The 19,115-nt window shown below is 32.9% G+C and overlaps 1 protein-coding gene across 2 annotated transcripts; it reads right to left on the bottom strand.

The window, feature by feature from the left end:
• Positions 1–387: 387 nt before the first annotated feature.
• Positions 388–15,154, bottom strand: lman1 (lectin, mannose-binding, 1). Of its 2 annotated transcripts, XM_067375721.1 has the most exons (14): positions 14,925–15,154; positions 13,779–13,933; positions 10,370–10,477; positions 9,745–9,806; positions 8,642–8,741; positions 8,166–8,289; positions 7,849–7,907; positions 7,524–7,656; positions 6,504–6,691; positions 6,157–6,227; positions 2,417–2,576; positions 1,363–1,484; positions 901–971; positions 388–641 (listed from the first exon to the last, which is right to left on the bottom strand). In XM_067375721.1, exons 1-13 carry the CDS (start codon positions 15,115–15,117, stop codon positions 935–937), a joined length of 1,512 nt encoding a protein of 503 aa, XP_067231822.1. In that variant the 5' UTR covers positions 15,118–15,154; the 3' UTR covers positions 388–641; positions 901–934. The 2 variants fall into 2 exon arrangements, with proteins under 2 accessions (XP_067231822.1, XP_067231821.1); XM_067375720.1 differs by having other exon boundaries at positions 388–971.
• Between the last annotated feature and the right edge of the window lie 3,961 nt (positions 15,155–19,115).

Here is a 19,115-nt window from a genome sequence, read left to right as displayed (position 1 = left end):
CTTCCTTTCCTTTTCCTCACTATTGACAAAGACATTAAACCAACAAGCAATCAGTTGTGATGATTGGAGCTGAATAAAGGTGGAGAAAGTGTGTTAAAGCCCTCTGTCTCTGATCTAATCCCTAACGATGGCCCGGGTCATAGAAGCTTCTATAGAGCAGCACTATGGCTCACGGCTGGGTTCCTTACATAATCCCCTGCATGAGGCCGTCCCTGTCACACAGAGTTACATCTGCATCCAGGAGCTCAAAGCTTCCATCTACACTGAGCAGTGAATTATTACAATATATTCTTGTAACAGGCAGAAATGTCCTATGAGAACATATAATCTTTGGCAAGATTATGACTAAATGTATGCTGACAAAATGAGACAACACAAAAGGTCATTTGATTTGTTTTATGTAAATTGTTTGAGAAGAAAAACATTTTTGTTTTATAAAGATTCAAATAACACATTCACAACCTTTGGGTTCTTGCTTTTGCCAATACAATAAAGCTTTAACACTTGTGGAGGAAAAATCTGCCTTACTGTAAAGGTAATACCAAAGGGAATGTGTTCAAATACTCAATCTTATTGAAATGATTTCAGTTACCACAGTTCAGAACGTTCCTGGGACAGCGACTGAGTTCTTGAAATGATTCCTGGACCAGAATTGAACAGTAAATATAAATGTCAGACCTCTAAAGAATATATTACATCATATTCAGTAATCTTCCATTGAAAATGTCACGCACACGTGGAAAAGAGCAGTCATTCAAACCCTGTACAACTCTGATCAAATTAAAAATTAAGAATTTAAAAAAAATCTCAAACAAAATACTTAAGTTTTCAAGTATAATAATTTACAGTTTGCAAACAGAAAACAAACAAACTGGAAATTAACAAAAATGGACAATTTACATGTTGTGCTGCGTTTATCAAGAGCTACGAATCATCAAAAAAACTTCTTAGCTGCTGCTTCCTGTTGACTCCTGGTAAGATGAGAGGAACAAAAACAGAGAGAGAGACAGCAAGCATTAAATGCAAGTAAATACAGATTGTTTTCAGTCCTTTATGAATGTGCGTGTCAAGCGATCAATGACTTTCAATTCTATATACGACAAAATTTTTTTGCAATGCCTGAAAAATAGTCCTAATTTTTGTTCCTTCCATACAAAATGTCTGTCTTGATTAATTTCTGTCTTGCTTTTTAATTATGTGAACAAGAGAATATTTAATTCAAAGACACTGGGTGAGATTTCAGTGTTTTAACTACCAAACCATTTTAGGAAGCACCCAGATAAGAGCAAAACTCTTTTACACAACCATTTACACACCCTTTTGTAACTTTGCATGGACACTGTAACATATACATTCACTCACTTGTACATAACGTAGCCGAAGAAGAGGAGGGACTGAATGACGATGAAGACCAGAAAGTGTGTGGTAGAGAGGCAGGAGGGTAAGGAAGGAACTTCAGGACATTTCGCCTTTTCTGCAGGATTCTATGTAATGTGACCATAAAAAAAAATAATAATTGGTTGTTGCCTCTTTTTTGGCATTTTTATTGAATCTGAACAAATAATTTAAGAGGAGACAGAAACTATGGCGAAATGGAGGAGTTGATCGGTAAATGACTGGAACATAACATAACATATAACATAATTTTAGCATCATTGAGATGCTATTATTGTTGGATTAATATTATTAGTTATTAATACTCTGAATTAGTTTTCATTTTGATATTTTGTTTTAATTTTTAACTTTAAAGTTTTAGTAATTTTGTTGTGTTTTTGTCATTTTCAAGTTTTAAAAATTTTTTGTTTATTTTTTTTTTTTTTTTCAGTTTCAGTTGTAGTTATTTTAGTACAAGTTAGCCCTATGGTACTCTTCGGTCATTTTTCATTTTCAGGTCTATAACTACTGCGCATATATATAAATTTAGTAACATAAAATCACCTAAACAATACAAAATATAAATAAAAAAACATTATTGAACTAAAACAGGGAACATTCATTTCACTGAAAAAAAAAAAAAAAAAAAAGAAAAAAAAAGAAAGAAAATAGTTTGGTCATTTTTGACCGACACGCAAAGAGCTCCAGGTTAAACTAAATAAAAATGAGAAATGCTGATTTGGCAAGTAGTTGAAAAAAATTAAGTTTACATTTTTATTTTATTTTAATTTTATTTCAGTTAAAGTTTTTTATTCAAGTAACACATTTATGGTTAACCCTGACAAGTATACCACTACGATGGTTAAAAAACGCTTCCATTTATACATTCAGTAGACATTTTCTAGTCAAACGATGAACAGAAATATTAACTACGACTTTGAACAGAAATCCAACTGTGCACTATTTGTCATCTATGCCACACACACACCGTGCTATAAGATATATTATCCATATCAGAAATGCTGCTTTATTGTGAACTCACCACATTTTTCTGAATTATGTGTTCAATGTTCCTCTTGACGACATGCAAATGCTCCTTGATGTCATTGAAGTGCTGGATTGTCTCGTACGATCCGAGTCCGCCTGCGTTACCCTGCTGTTGACCCACTGCCAACTGCTTCAGTGAGCCCGACAATGAGTTTCTACAAACCGCAACATTAAAACAACATTAGCGCAATGCTTCATTTGCCCTCATGTTTTGAAAAAAACATTCATGAATCTGAGTCAGACACCATATGAAATAATATTAATTATTCAAGAAGAAAAAAAGATTATGCATGCCAGATGGTTCAACATTAAGGCTTTAAGAGGAAGTTTAACTCATTTTCTGCCTGTTTACGTACAAGAAAACAGTATGTCATACAAGAGGATCGTATCAAACAATCAATTCCTCTGAGACACAGTGTCACAAGACTTAATCTGAGTTTTAAATGCATAAAACAGCTTTAAGCTTCGAATATCGGATCTGATTCTTAAGACAAAGCTCATGTTTTCTGGATTTCATGACATTATTGCTCTATTGTTGACATGATCTTGCAAAAAGATGATTTGCATTTCCTGTCTTCACTCAAAGTATTAAAACATTGCAGCATGTCACATACCAATCCTTGGAACTTATAGACTTAAACGATTATACTTATTAGTATATAAATGTCTCCAAAAAGACAAACAACATTCTGACATTTGAACGCGTTTCAGTGGATGATTCTGAGCATATTTCCCAAATGACATCACATTTCGATATCTTTTACAGGCATGGAAAATACTATTTTAATAAATTCACAGATATTTCAAAGCTTTACATGACCACAAGAAAAAAATATTCACCAACAAAATGGTTATAAAATAACCATTGGAATAAAATAAAAATACAAATCATTTGAACTTGGTTTATGTTTCCAAATTTAAAACTGTAGACATGTAAGAAAAGACAGTCAAACTACATATCTCCTCAACTCCCTCATGTCTCAACGAGCAACAAATCAAACCGTGCCATATACAATTACAGTTCAGCTCTGGCTGGTATAAAAGTTGTGAGTCATTCTCTCACCTCTAGTGGTAACTTGAGAGCACTGCATGCAAAAAATGCTGGTGAAAAATCCCTGATTACACTGGCAAATGACTTCTGCGCCCAAGGACTTCTGCCAAGAAAATCTTAATATTACAGTGAATTGTCCCAATCTAATCTTTTAAGCCTCCTCTTAACTCTCCCAAAAGGCCATTTATCCTTCATCCTCACAGAAAAAATGAAATTACCATGCAGCACAAGCAGGAATGATTTCTAAATTAATCTTCCTAAAAAACATGGCCCCATTCTTAAACATATTTCAGATGATTAAGAAATACCCATTCGGGTCATGCCATAGCCTTCCTCAGGGGGACACTTTCATTTTCATTAAAGATGGAGTATTATACAAATCTTAGATCAATATATTTTTATATATATATATATATATATATATATATATATATATATATATATATATATATATATATATATATATACACAAACATTTTGTTGTTTTATAATACTCTGGAAAAAAGGGAATTCAATTTGAAATTTATTTTCTGAATTTGTAATAATATATATAGTCAAATTTTTAATCAAAACAAGGTCAAACCTGAGGTCTGCATATAAAAAAAGAGCAGCATACAGTTTAACCTTTTAATCAGGAACACATCTTCAAGTTTAAGATAATTTCTCTGCTTAACTTGCATTTTTTTTTTACTGATCACGTATTGTCCTGCGCCTGAACGCCATTTCTTCGGATATCGTCTTCAAAATTCTAAGATGATTACTAGGATAAAAAATATGGAGGGGATGGACAAAATGAAAACGTTTGGTAAGTCATAAGTACCGACTCCTTGGGGAATTACAAGACAAGAAAGCAATCAGAAGCAGACCATGTATTCGCTGTTGTATGATGGATATATTTAAAGATTTGCATATAATCCATCAAAAAGAGGCCCATAAAGAGCCTAAACAAAATCAAATTTGTTTCTTAAGGGGGGGGGAAATAATTAGACATAAATCTCCCTTGAGGCAAAAAAGTGAACATTTAGAATCTCCCAGTAATCTTTATCCAATTCAAATGACCTACATGTTGGAGGAAGCCATTTTTTTCCGCCTCCGATAAGTAATTTCATTGGGCCAAGATGAGTAAAATGAAATTATGATAAAAAATGAAAAGGTCAAGATCTTAATATGTACATAATCTATAGAATGAATTCGATCAACTGAGGATTTGCTTGTTGCGGACCAAATGCTGTTTAAATGCGCACAAATAGGATTAGCCTAAATGAACAATCGACACGGATTACTGATCTTTTCAATGTCTTTCCGACAATAGGGCGACAATGTGCCCTTTTGATGAAGACTGCTATATATTTTTTTTTTGCTAATATATATTATATATATATTTAATATAGCAATATTTGCATATGGACTAAACAGCATGCAGAAAATAGCAAATTGCATGCCTTGAAAAATGATAGATTCGAATCAAACGCCATCTTGTTGACAGAAAAGATGGCATAAAAGGATAGTGTAACTATTTTCCTGCTGTTGTAAAATTCTGTTTTAATAAAAGTACATGTAATTGGGTTATTAAGAGATTAAAAACAATGTACTTCTGCAACAAAATCTTAATCTGAATGCATCAGTTACAAACAAATCTCTTAAATCCCAAACAACAAAACCATCGGTAAATGTTCTAAAAATCGGTTTATCAATCATTATAGTTTGGTCACATCTGAGTTAAAGAGTTGTAAAAACAGTCTTTTGTGGGCTAATCCTCTACTTGCACAGCTTTAAATGCTGTATTTTGGTGTCTAATCCTAAAGCCTTATTGTTTGATTTTGTCTTTGTGTTTTAATCCCTGTTCGTCTACACCTTGTTTGAAAAAACCTGGAGAAAAACAAACAACTGTCCGCTAACAAAACAAAAAAACAATGCTGACATTTCAGAGGCCAAAACAGAATAACAAACAAATGCATTTAATCTGGATTAAACAACGAACATCTTTAGATCTTTATGTTAAAACACAACAAACAGAAAGTTAACAGACAAAACCTAATCTGCTGCATTGTTCAGTCTTTCGCAAAGGCATGTAATGCGTTAAGGCCTCCAAGTAGTTGTTTTACTCAGAGATTGTATGCGACTTTATTGGCTAGGAATTTTCTGGAGTACATCATATTTTTTTCCAATCTGAAACTTTCTGTTACTTATATTCCGAAGCGATTTATATAATGAAATTAACATCAAGCAAACAAAACAAATTTTGCATTTGTGCTGAATGAGAGAGGAACATGAGCCCAAGTTTATTAGTGTAGCCGGTGGTTTCAGTTTCACTTTAAATAAATTCATTTAAGCTTGACGTTTATAACAAATGTTGTTTATAATTAATGCCACTATTACTTGTTTGTTTTATACTTTTTTCCCCATTTCAGCTCTGTTCGAAACACCATTACATTTAAAGGATTTGTTATGGAGTAAGGGGAACTAAAATATATGTTTACAATATTTGTAAATGTTTTGTTTTATTTACCAGTATTTACATTATTTTTGAATGTGATAAAATGCTACTTATACAACTTATTTATTTTTTCCTCTTGAAAATGCAATTTTGACTTATAGTCAAGTGTGAATTATTTCATGAAAAATACAGTAATATTCCAGTCTTGTTTTGTGAAAGGAGAACAATTTTTTCCTTGGTGACTTACCTTACTTCATTAAGGTTTCTCAAAACCTCCTGCTGTGAATTAATAATGGTGTCCATTTCATGAGTGGGAGCCTAAAAAAAGCAAGCAAACTATTAGTTAGGCTCAAAGTCATAACATAACATAAATTCGATTAATATTAATTGTTGTAAGAATGTTCAGTTCGTGAAGCACTAAAAATGTATGGTTGATTTACAATTTCAAGTCTTTACATCTTATGTAGGATTTTGATTTGATCTGAGATGACGTCATGGCATTCAATATAATAATCTGGTCAATGTAAGAGTGTCCAGTGCTGGTAAATATACACTGTTAAATGCCATATATCAAATGCATTTGTCATGTCCTACCTGTCCTGACTGTGCTTGTGTGGTGCGTTTGGAGATCTCCTCTGTGATGACTGACACATAACGGCGTTGTTCATCCAGAATCATGGCCAGCTGCCGATTCAACTGCTTGATTTCCAGGTGGATTCGATTCTGCCCCTCAAACACCTGACGGATTTCCCGATCGTTAACGCTTTCAAACAGGTCCTCAACTGCCAGAAGAGAAACATTGAACAGATGTTTTTCTACAAATATGGATTTTCATTTTCAAACAACTCCGTAAGTTAAAATTAATACATTTGTGAATAAACAAGCAATAAAAAAAGACAGCATGGTTTAGTAAAAAATGTTGCGCCTAAAAAGAGAAAAAAAAATGACAGTAATAAAATAAAATTAGAATATTTTACAAATAAATAAAGTTTAACAATCAAATCTAACTCATCCAATCAGATCTATATGGAATCTTTTTTCATTGAACAAAAATGAAAAAAAAAAAAGGTCATTTTCATTTTCAATTCGCAATTGTGGGTTTATATCTTGCAATTTGGACTTTAGTACTTGCAATGGAGTGTTTATACCTCAATTCTGGGGAAAAAAGTCTGAATTGTGAGATAAACTTGCAATTTTTACTTTTACCTTGCAATTTTGACTTTTTCCCCTCACAATTGCAAGTTTATATTATATTATGCAGTAACTTAATCAATTGACAGTTTGCAATAGCGAGTTATAAAGTCAGAATTGAGAGATATAAACAAAGAACTGCGAGAAAAAAAAATTGTAAGGGGAAAAAAAAAGTCACAATTACATTTTAGATGTTTTATTCCATCATGGAAACAAGCTTCCATAGATCTAAGATCAGAACAGGATAAGAGGTGTATTGGAAAAAGATGTGTGTTTTATTAATAACATTTTAACATTCTAGATTCCTTTGTTTTTATGTGAGTTTGTCTTAATGGGCATTTCTATTAACTATAAACATCATGAAAACTCAAAGCTGAATGTGAATCTGAGGTCAAAACTTCAGACAGAATGAGAGCAACTCACTGGGCTGCCCCTGGACATCAGGGTGCTCTTTCTGAAACTCCTCTTTCCTTTTGTCCAGCTCTTGTTGGAAATTCTCAAATTCCTCCTGGTACTTGTCCTTCTCTTCTTTGGGAATCTCTTTTTCTGGGGGAGGCTTTATAGAAAGACACAAAACACACATTCAAACACACTCACGCACATAGACACACTTGCGCATACTCCAATTATAATGAACAAGAGGAACGGAGTAAGAGGTAGACACTTATGAAATAAGTATGGCCGATTCTTCGTACTTATTCATACTTAAATGTGTGTACACAAATGTGTTGGGAGGAAAAATGCATACCAGACTCTGCCCAGGTTCGGTAAGTCTAAACAGCAAAAATGACAGCACGTCATGGTCATCTGTTGGAAGAAATGTAGCCATATAGTGTGTAATTTCAGTGCCACTAGCAACACTAAACATGTTTTAAAGTTTCAAACGGCTTCTTCGACAGAACCTGCTATAGAACTGGCTATAAAACATTCATTAGATTACTTACATATGACTTAATGGTTGAATGCAAACCATTTGTCTTTGTTGGTTCAATTTTGATCCAGTTGGAGGGTAACAAACACAGCATTAGAAGAGAGAAAACTCTGGATTTGGATATGCACAAATACCTGCAAGTCCTCCGGTCGCTGCAGAGATGCCAAAATAACCAGTCTCAGGAATGATCATGTTTTCAACTCTGGTGCAGAACTCATAATCGTCTTTATCAGGAGTGAAGCCATTATTGATGAAAACCTGAAACCATTGAGAATATTCAGACATTATTATAGCTTGGAAATTTCACATTTTCATGTAAATTTCCCTAATAATCTTTAAGATGAATTTAGGTAAATTGCACCGAGATGATATTGAGACGACTGTTAAATAGTGAAACAGTTTCCCTAGAGGTCATATTAACTACTATTAGTTGTACATGGATATATTGTTTTAATGAACATTTACAATGCAAGACTCACCGAAAGACACATTTATCACAAAAGCTTTTACCAAATTATCAGGCTCAAAAGGTCTAATTATAGTCAGTTCTTTAATATTAAGCTATTTTTAAACTTTTTATCGGTTATACGATGATATAAACTTGACCTACCGATAAAGTTTGCTTGTAGTAGACGATTTTGGCACGTACAGGGTAAGGTTTGTTTCTGAAGTCTCTAAGACATGTACCCAGAGCCTGTGTTGTACCATCACTGGAGGAAAAATATGATTTATTAAATACATAAGATGACAACAACAACAACAACAACAACAACAACAACAAGTTTCCTTTTCCATGTCAACAAGTTTTGGCCAAGGTTTCTTTTTTAATTTTCATAAAATATAAGGAGAGACACCTCAGGTGAATAGAATAAAAAAAATAAAAAAAAAATAGATATCACCTTACTTCCCCAGTTGATTGATTACATAAATTGCAAACATTTTTTGTATTACAAGTTTTCTAAAATGTTGATTAAATATGCAAATTAAGTGTTATCTAATTTAATATGTGCTAATTTGCATACATTTCTAGAACAAAGTTCTAATTATTGGATAAAGTCAGGTTCAAAATTCTTGTTTCATATTTTTTTTTGACAGTCAACAGCCAGAGTAAAAAATTTTCACCATTTTTTAGGAATAAAATCAAGTATAAAATCAGGCAAATTATATATCAACAAACCCCTCAATAAAAACCTTATAATATAGATAGGAATAAAATGGGTAAAGTTTCATGTATGCAAGTTCTGCTGAAGCAGAGATTTCTGACTCAGAGCAGGAGAAAATTCATTTTGAGAAAACGGTCTTTAAAGATACTGAAATCTACAGACGCAAATAGATAAAGTGCTATAAAAGATCAACTTAAACATTTATTTTGGTTGTTTTCTTTGCACCAGTCTGAAAAAAAAAAAACACTTTATGAAAAGCCAAAAAGTGCAAAATCTCAAAATTGACAGGTGCATGTTTTTGCCTGTAGTGTCTCCCGCTGATAATATGAAGGACTATGGGTATTTTTGACACAGTCTAGCACATATGCTGCTGACAACTCTCCCCCGCTGGCTCACAGATCTAATTTAATGCTTTCACTGTAACTGCACTCAGATTAAGACAGACAGAGGATTAGACTCTCTCTCTCTCATAAATAATCATATTTCCTAATCTCCTTTGAGTTGTAAAAATGAGAGCGCTGATGTCAGCAAGGAAGATATGTTTACTTACTTTTGATGGTCATAAACAAGTTTCCCATTGTTACCCACCACCAGGACAGCCGGGTTGTTTTTCTACAATAGCAAGGTCACAGAAGAGAGAGACATAATCCTTATTTAGTACAGAGGAGACACAAAACAAGTCTACTGAGGTGCTTTAGTGGTTGTTCCTGAGGCAAAAGCTAAGCACATTAACATAATCCTTCGATAACATATATATATATATATTTACCTCTACCTTAAGATGTTTTGACTGAAAAATGCACATCGCTACAAAACAAACATTAATGGGGGCATTTTACTGACACAAAAATAATATTTTTCAATAAACTACTAATTATAATAAATTCCAAAACTGCCAAACAATAAAAAAAGAATAAAACTTCTACAATATGCTGATTAATCAAATATTAACATTTGCTAAGAAAAGATGTTAAACACTTTATTGAGGACGAAGAGTAAAGCATTTAGTAGACAAAAAGTGGCATATATATATATATATATATATATATATATACATTTTTAATAACTGATACAGCTAATGGCAAAAATATTTCACAATTATAAAAATGTTAATTTTAAATAACTTCATAAACGCATTTAAAAATAATATTTAAAATGCAAAAATGTGCATTCACCTTCCCATCATTATCAAAAGAGTCAAAGAATATTCCCACGCCGTTCCACTGATCAGCAGCCCCGTACACAGGACCCTCCAGACCTTGACCGGCCGTGAACCATATGGCCTACAGGACACACACACACACAGAGCTTGGGTAATTTGGTAAGTGGTGCTTGAGATCAGTGTGGTCTGCTCCACTGGACTGTGGGACAATTCAATGAAAGCACATGTTACTTGTACAACACTACACTATAATTACTCCCTCTACACTGCGAATGTTGAGCAAAGTTCCTGAATTTATAAAGGATGACCTGTGGATGCTTTTTTCTGATCAAATGATTTATTCTGTGCAAAAAGACGACGAAAAATCTGAACCTCATGACTGCTAACAAATAAAGGAAATCATATATTAAGTCAAGGCTGTAGCACCCAGGAATGCAGAAGCATGAAATTAGTTCATATGACCAGGGAGCAAAGGAAGTGAAAATGTGTGACATGAAAAAAAAGAAAAAATTCAAGGACTGAGATGACAAAGTATCAAAATCACAAGATACTGAGAATTTACAACATAGTGAAACCTACAATTTGTGAAAAGCATAGTAACATAAAACTAGATTTTACATCTTATGAAGAAAATGAGACTATTGTTTGTCCATGCAAACCTGCTGACACAATGCTAGGGTGTTCTGGGTGGTTGCCCGGGTGTGACTATGCAGGTGTTCTGAGTGGCTGTTGGAGCATTTCTATGCGGTTGCAGGGCCAAAAGTAAAAAGATCCCACCACCAATTCTCTATGATCTTCTGATCTCTAGATATGACTTCACAGGAAGTACCCACACTGCCCTCCAGCTTTAGTGACAACATAAAGAAACTTCATGTTTTCCCTGATCTCCCCTCTTTTACACATCAGTTATTAAGGTTTTGTTTGTGTAAACGCCTTTGCGTGAAGTGGTGTAATGTAGTCCACAACAAATTTTGAACAACATTCTTCTTTATATTATCAAAAAGCAGAATAGTAAAAAAAAAAACAATGACAGGCAACATATAATTTTATATATAAGTTTACAGTATCTCTCACAATTCAGACTTTATATATCAGAATTGTAAGAAAAAATTCTGAATTGCAAGACAAAAAAAAAAAAAAAAAATCAGAATTGCGACTTTATCTCACAGTTATGACTACTTCTCACAATTGCGACTATTTCTCACAATTGCAACTTTATTTCTCACAGTTCTAAGAAAAAAATTTGGAATTGCGACAAACTTGCAATTGTGAGAATTTTCAGAATTGCGTCTGTTTCTCACAATTGCGACTATTTCTTACAATTAGCAGAGTAGTTAAAAAAAGCAAGGACAGTCAACATATAATTTTATATACAAGTTTACAGAATATCTCACAATTCAGACTTTATATATCAGAATTGTAAGAAAAAATTCTGAATTGCGAGAAAAAAAAAAAATCAGAAATGCGACTATCTCACAGTTATGACTACTTCTCACAATTGCGACTTTATTTCTCACAATTGCGACTTTATTTCTCACAATTGCAACTTTATTTCTCACAATTGCAACTTTATTTCTCACAGTTCTAAGAAAAAAATTTGGAATTGCGACAAACTTGCAATTGTGAGAATTTTCAGAATTGCGTCTGTTTCTCACAATTGCGACTATTTCTTACAATTAGCAGAGTAGTTAAAAAAGCAAGGACAGTCAACATATAATTTTATATACAAGTTTACAGAATATCTCACAATTCAGACTTTATATATCAGAATTGTAAGAAAAAATTCTGAATTGCGAGACAAAAAAAAAATCAGAATTGCGACTATCTCACAGTTATGACTACTTCTCACAATTGCGACTTTATTTCTCACAATTGCGACTTTATTTCTCACAGTTCTAAGAAAAAAAATTTGGAATTGCGACAAACTTGCAATTGTGAGAATTTTCAGAATTGCGACTGTTTCTCACAATTGCGTCTTTCTCACAATTGCGACTATTTCTCACAATTGCGACTATTTCTCGCAATTAGCAGAGTAGTTAAAAAAGCAAGGACAGTCAACATATAATTTTATATACAAGTTTACAGAATATCTCACAATTCAGACTTTATATATCAGAATTGTAAGAAAAAATTCTGAATTGCGAGACAAAAAAAAAAAATCAGAATTGCGACTCTCTCACAGTTATGACTACTTCTCACAATTGCGACTTTATTTCTCACAATTGCGACTTTATTTCTCACAGTTCTAAGAAAAAAATTTGGAATTGCGACACAAACTTGCAATTGTCAGAATTTTCAGAATTGCGACTGTTTCTCACAATTGCGTCTGTTTCTCACAATTGCGACTATTTCTCGCAATTAGCAGAGTAGTTAAAAAAAGCAAGGACATTCAACATAATTTTATATACAAGTTTACAGAATATCTCACAATTCAGACTTTATATATCAGAATTGTACGAAAAAATTCTGAATTGCGAGACAAAAAAAAAATCTGAATTGCGACTTTATCTCACAGTTATGACTAATTCTCACAATTGCGACTGTTTCTCACAATTTTGACTATTTCTCGCAATTAGCAGAATAGTTAAAAAAAGCAAGGACAGTCAACATCATTTTATAAGTTTATATCTTGCAATTCAGACTTTTTATCTCAGAATTGTGAGAAAAAATTCAGAATTGCGAGAAAAATTTGCAATTGAGAGACAAAAATCAGAATTGCAACTATTTCTCAGCATTGCGACTTTATTTCTCACAATTCTGAGTAAAAAATTCAGAATTGCAAGTTTGATGCAAACTTGCATCAAACACAGTTGTGACCATTTCTCAGTTGCAACTATTTCTCAGAATTGCGACTTTATTTCTTAAAACTGAGATTTTATTTCTCACAATTGAAACTTTATTTCTTACAATTGCAAGAAATTGCGGGTTTATAAGTCTGAATTGTGAGATATAAACTTGCAATTGCAAGAAAACAAGTCAGAATTGTGAGATAAAACATCACAATTACCTTTTTCGTGGTGAAAACAAGCTTCCATAGAAAACAGTTATTTTAAATTGTAATATTTTACAAAATTACAGTTTTTACTGTATTTTTGATCAAATAAATGCAGCAATCGTGAGCATATAATACTTTTCTCAAAAAAATCTTACTGACCCCAAACTTTAAAATTGTAGTGTAAATCTAAAGCAATTTTTAGTACACTACCCGCAGGACTCCACAAGGTTCACAGAGATCTGGAATTCAACCGGTGACACTAGCTCAAGGCTTTCATGTCCCTAAAACAGGTCAACATGACCCTCCACAGTCATAACAATAACAGCTTGTGTCTGTGCTTCTGTATGTTTACAAACGCCCATAGCCAAAAATGTAGAAATGAGGCTCACATACACAATATAAGGATAATTATTTCCCCCCCTCTTACCAATCCATCTGCTCCCATTCGTCCCCGTCCGGACACACGGAATGCCACTTCAGCTTCCCAATGTTCAAAACTTACAGGGTTTTTTGTCCATACCGAACCCTTCTGGCTCCGCAGAGAGGGGGTGATTCGAATCTGATCCGCACTAGGAATGGCATCTGGTGAAAACATGGACATTTCAAAATGAATGGGCAGAAAATTATTTAACACAAAATATTAAAAAAGTAACACTTTATCTTAATGATCCACTATTCTACTAACTGTAAGTAACTCTAAAACTGAAGGTCAACCAACTCTCATTAGAGTATTAGTAGACTGTAGTAGACTGTTAAGGGCATTGCAATCTGAGACAGCAAAAGATGTGTGTTACATAATTTCATCATTATCACACGCCCATGTGTAATATCTGGCACACTACCAAGTTTATGAGTACAAATTTCCCTGACAGCATACTTTTCTGCTGACATAAATCCATTTACACAGATCAAATTGACCGAAACCAATAATATTCAATTTGAGGACTAAATAAACAGCACTGATCGCTCCTGCTGGCTAATATGTGGCGGTGTATCTGAAAGATTTGGGAAGTGTTGTAACACAGAACTTTGCTCTTCCTACATGCCGAGACAGATTTGTTTAACCCTATAGGAAAACTAGTGCCATGTCGGCGGTTAAACAGCATACATATACTTATTAATCATAGTTTTAACAATATCACCACGATTATGCATAAAAAACAATCATGAGAAAATGATAACTGATCAAAAATCACACTTTCAGTAAAACAGAGTATCTGATTTCATCATAGGACAAAAAACAACTATGCACCAAGCATATCAGAACAGAGGCATAGATTTGATTTTAAAATGCAGCCATATTTATTTAACTTTAAGATATGTTACAGATATCATAATTTGCATTATTACAATAAACTCCTGCACAAGGAATGTAATCCATCATCATGCATTCAATAATGCAATATTTGCACTACTCAGGTTCAGTTCATATTAATGCAATCTCTCGCATAGACTTCACATTCACAGGGCATTTAAACTACATGTCCGTACAAAGACTAAACATGCTGACAGATGACAGATAGTGATGCAGATGGATGAGAGAGATCATACAGACACCCATCTGTAAACTTACTCCCAGTATGAATCCAGAATGGGATTCTTCCATCACTCTGTGTCAGATGTGGCCCTTTGAAACTGTATTTATACTCGAAGCGCCGGTGAGGCGAATCCCCGGCAGCGTTGTCGGCGAAAACGTGCGGAAATATTAAAGATATTAGTAATAAATAGGCATAAGCTGCCAGGCACTTAGCTATGGGTACCGCCATGTTTGAGTCTGAATGCTGACGTAGCGCAGAGAGGGGCGGGATGACTGGAAATGCTGAAGGGCCAACAGGGCGCTCTCTCATTGGCTGAAGCGTTAGATTGACACCTCGTTCTCAGGCACTGATGACTTGGTACTTAACGTCATAGCATACAAAAAAGTTACCATAGTTACTGAAATATTTGCCAAAAAGATTTTAAGAGTTACTCTTGCCGCTGTAAGTTTATAATGAATGAACATAAAAGCTTTTTTCAGACCTTTTATTAAATAATAACAGATTTTAATGTGTGTGTGTGTGTGTGTGTGTGTGTGTGTGTGGGTGTGTGTGTGTGTGTGTGTGTGTGTGTGTAAAAATCCGTTATCATTTAATAAAAGTTCTGAAAAAAGCTCATTGCAACATAATTATATATATATATATATATATATATATATATATATATATATATATATATATATATATATATATATATATATATATATATATATATATATCCTGTTATAATGTTATATAAACATAAAGATATATAATACAATATAAAGATATATAATACAATATAATAATATGCCGTAATGTTATGCACACACAAATATGTTTTATATGAATATAAATGTACAAATACATATATAGTCAGTGTTTTTATATTTCATTTTAAAGGTGTAGTATATGTATACTGTGTATTATATATATATGTATATATATGTACACACACGTTTTCATTTATATACATATTAAGTTTTTTTTACACACACAATATATACGTATAAAAAAAATTCATATATATATATATCCCTCCTCAACATCTTTATTATTATTATTTCTTTGCATATTTATTAAATTATAAATGCATAATATATAATATACATTGCCCAAATATATTTTATGTATATATATATATTTATTTATAAAAACTTTTTTTATACACACACAATATTTACGTATACAAGTGGTCAAATATAAATATATATATTATATATATATATATATATATATATATATATATATATATATATATATATATATATATATATATATATATATATATATATATATATATATATATAAAACATCTTTATTATTATTATTTCTTGCATATTTATTCAATTATAAATGCATACAATATACATTGCCCAAATATATTCATAGAAATTTTATGAGGCATTTTGCAGGACTGAAATAAATATAAAAAAACTGATGAAAAATATATATTTATTATGTGGGATAGCTGTCATATACAATCAACACATTAAAGAAATAATAAAAATGAACCATTGCTACATATCAAAGCATTCAACAGGAACATGAAGTTATGCTCAAGCTTGTGATGAACATTCTTGCTCCCGCTCACACACACCTTGCCAGACAAATGTGTCTCAGCACAACCTCTTATTCTGCTAGTGAACCTGTAATTAAGGTCTTAATGAGTGCTATCTTTATGAGATTGTGGGCTTGGCATGAGCTTTCACCGTGTGGGGACAGCAGGTAGATGGCACCCTGTCATTCTGACCAATGATCAACCCCCTGCTCTCAGGTCAGTGCTAATACAGCACTAGCCCCGTGTGGAAGGGATCAGAGCCGAATGGAGAGCAGGGGCTCCTGAGGTGTCTTTTTCATGGGGGAGTCCCAAACCCTCAGCAGGAGGTCTGTTATAATCCCCTGCCATTCACTTTCTATGCTAATGGGTCAGGCCTAATGAGGGGATGACCTCACTATAAGGTTAACATCAGCTGACCCTGACACAGCTAAAAGAAACAGAGGGGCCTGCAATGGATGACATGCAATGTTATTTGTGATTTTATTATATAAGGGAGTGCAAAAATAATTTTGATGGTGATTAAAAGTGGATAGTTATTTGATGAAAAATGAAAATGTGACGCACTAAACTTCATCTAAAATGATTTTAAAATGGACCACAAAATGTTGTACTTTTGTTCATACTTAAGGATTTTTTGAGTAAGTGCTCAACTTCTTGTCCTGCACCATTTGTACAAATATGATGCAGATCCTTAAATCACATTGGGCTATTGATTTTATATGAGATCTGATGTACAATTTTAAAAGGCAGACAATTAATCAAAAAAGTCCCATGGACTTGCATTGAAAGAGGGAGATGACAGAATCTAGGGACACGAATATCAAACATTGAATTCACTAGTAAATGTTTTTTTTTATGTTGTGTATGTCCTTAATTCTTTGTTGGGTCTGTTTGTTGTTGCACTGTGGGAAAATGAACTATACTACATTTCACTACATTACATCACATGTATGTGACAAATACCTTGAAATCAGAACACATATTGCAACCACATAGCAAATTCCTCATTCTTAACATCTTTATATTTCTTGCATATTAATTATATTATAAATGCAGTTTTAATAACCCCAAAATTGACTGTTCGCAAAGACTCGCCCCCTTTAATTACTGTTGCTACATCCGACAAGCCATGTCGCTCTCATGCCACACATCATGCAGTGAAAAATAGGCTATATTATGGAGCAAAGATTACATGGACAACGCGTCGACAGACAAAACAGAGAAGGTTACTTTTGATATGAAACAAAGTCTCAAATTTCATATTTTGTAATTTTTAAAGAAATTTAAACAATAAATACTGTTTTGTGGCTCTTTAATGTGTCGTGAGAGATCGCTGTAGCGCCTCAGTTCAAGCGGCTCGTGAACCGATCGTCTCGTGAACCGATCGTCTCTTCCTACTAGTTAATTTATAGCGTCAAATAAACATGAATGAAATAAGAAGAAATGTTTTTTTTTTCAACCGCGAGAAGACGTCAGTATACACCATTTTTCAAGTTCAAGTCCACCATCATTAATCTACAAACTCCTCTGACTGCTTTGTCTGACAAAATGGCGGATTTGGCGTTATGATTGGTTAGATCGCCTGTCAATCAAACTCCCGGCGAAGGGTCAATTGAGGAACATAATAATATTTGAATGGAATAAATACATGAAAAAATCGACACATTGCAGGACTATTAAATGAACTTCTAAAAAGCTAATAAAATGAATAAAAATACAATTAATAATAATAACATCAACAACAATATATATACATTGCCCTTATATATTCATAGAAATTTTAACTTTTAAAGGCACTCTGCAGGAATGAAATGAACATGTAAAAAAAAAAAAAAAAACACTGAAAGGTGATTAAAAATAGGGTAAAAATATTTAAGAATAATAATGGTAAATGGCATCTAACGATGTACATTTTCTCGTATACAATTGCCAAATAAGTGATTAAAACTAGAGTAAAAATATTATTATTATTAAAAATTATTATTATTATTAAAATTATTATTATTATTATTATTAACAATTCTAAACAGTTTCAATATACATTTTCCCTTATATATTCATCTAATAGGTTATTAAAATGGAGTCAAAATATTTATTATTATTATTAATATTTATTATAATTATTATAAAATTATATTATGTGTATGTAAAAAGCTAATAGTGATTAAAAAATAGGGTAAATATATTTAATAATAATAATGGTAAACAATATCTAAAAATATTCATTTTCCCTTATAATTTTTCTAATTAAATTGATGTTGAAAAAAAAAAAAAAAAAGATCATGCTACGTCAACTCCCGTGAACATTTTGTTTTTGATGTCAAAATCCTGTTTTTGGACTCATCTCTTGCCTGAAAAACCATGTCATGTTACATTTCCCAAACTAGACAGCCCTGAATGTCATGCCTTGTTACGCGAAGGCAGTTGGAACCCATCCGAGTTGAATTGCTCCCTGCTTGTGAGTAATCCATCAGCATCACTCCGGCTGATCTCTTCCTGTGGCCTATTCTCCGGCTCACGATACTCCCCTAATCATGACAAGTGTCTCTCTTGTTCGCATCATTAGTTTAGCCTGAGGAGAGAGTTTGTAATTGAGGTCCCTTCTCTTTTGTGTGAAGTTCATTAGGAAGTTAATTCTCACAGTTTGGAGGAAATGCACGATTTAAATAACAAAAGAAATGCAAATGGT

This window comes from Chanodichthys erythropterus, chromosome 22 (assembly GCF_024489055.1).
Source record: "Chanodichthys erythropterus isolate Z2021 chromosome 22, ASM2448905v1, whole genome shotgun sequence".
In the NCBI taxonomy this organism is placed as follows: Eukaryota; Metazoa; Chordata; class Actinopteri; order Cypriniformes; family Xenocyprididae; genus Chanodichthys; species Chanodichthys erythropterus.
Note: the sequence above shows the minus strand (reverse complement) of the source record. Positions and strands in the feature narration are given on the sequence as shown.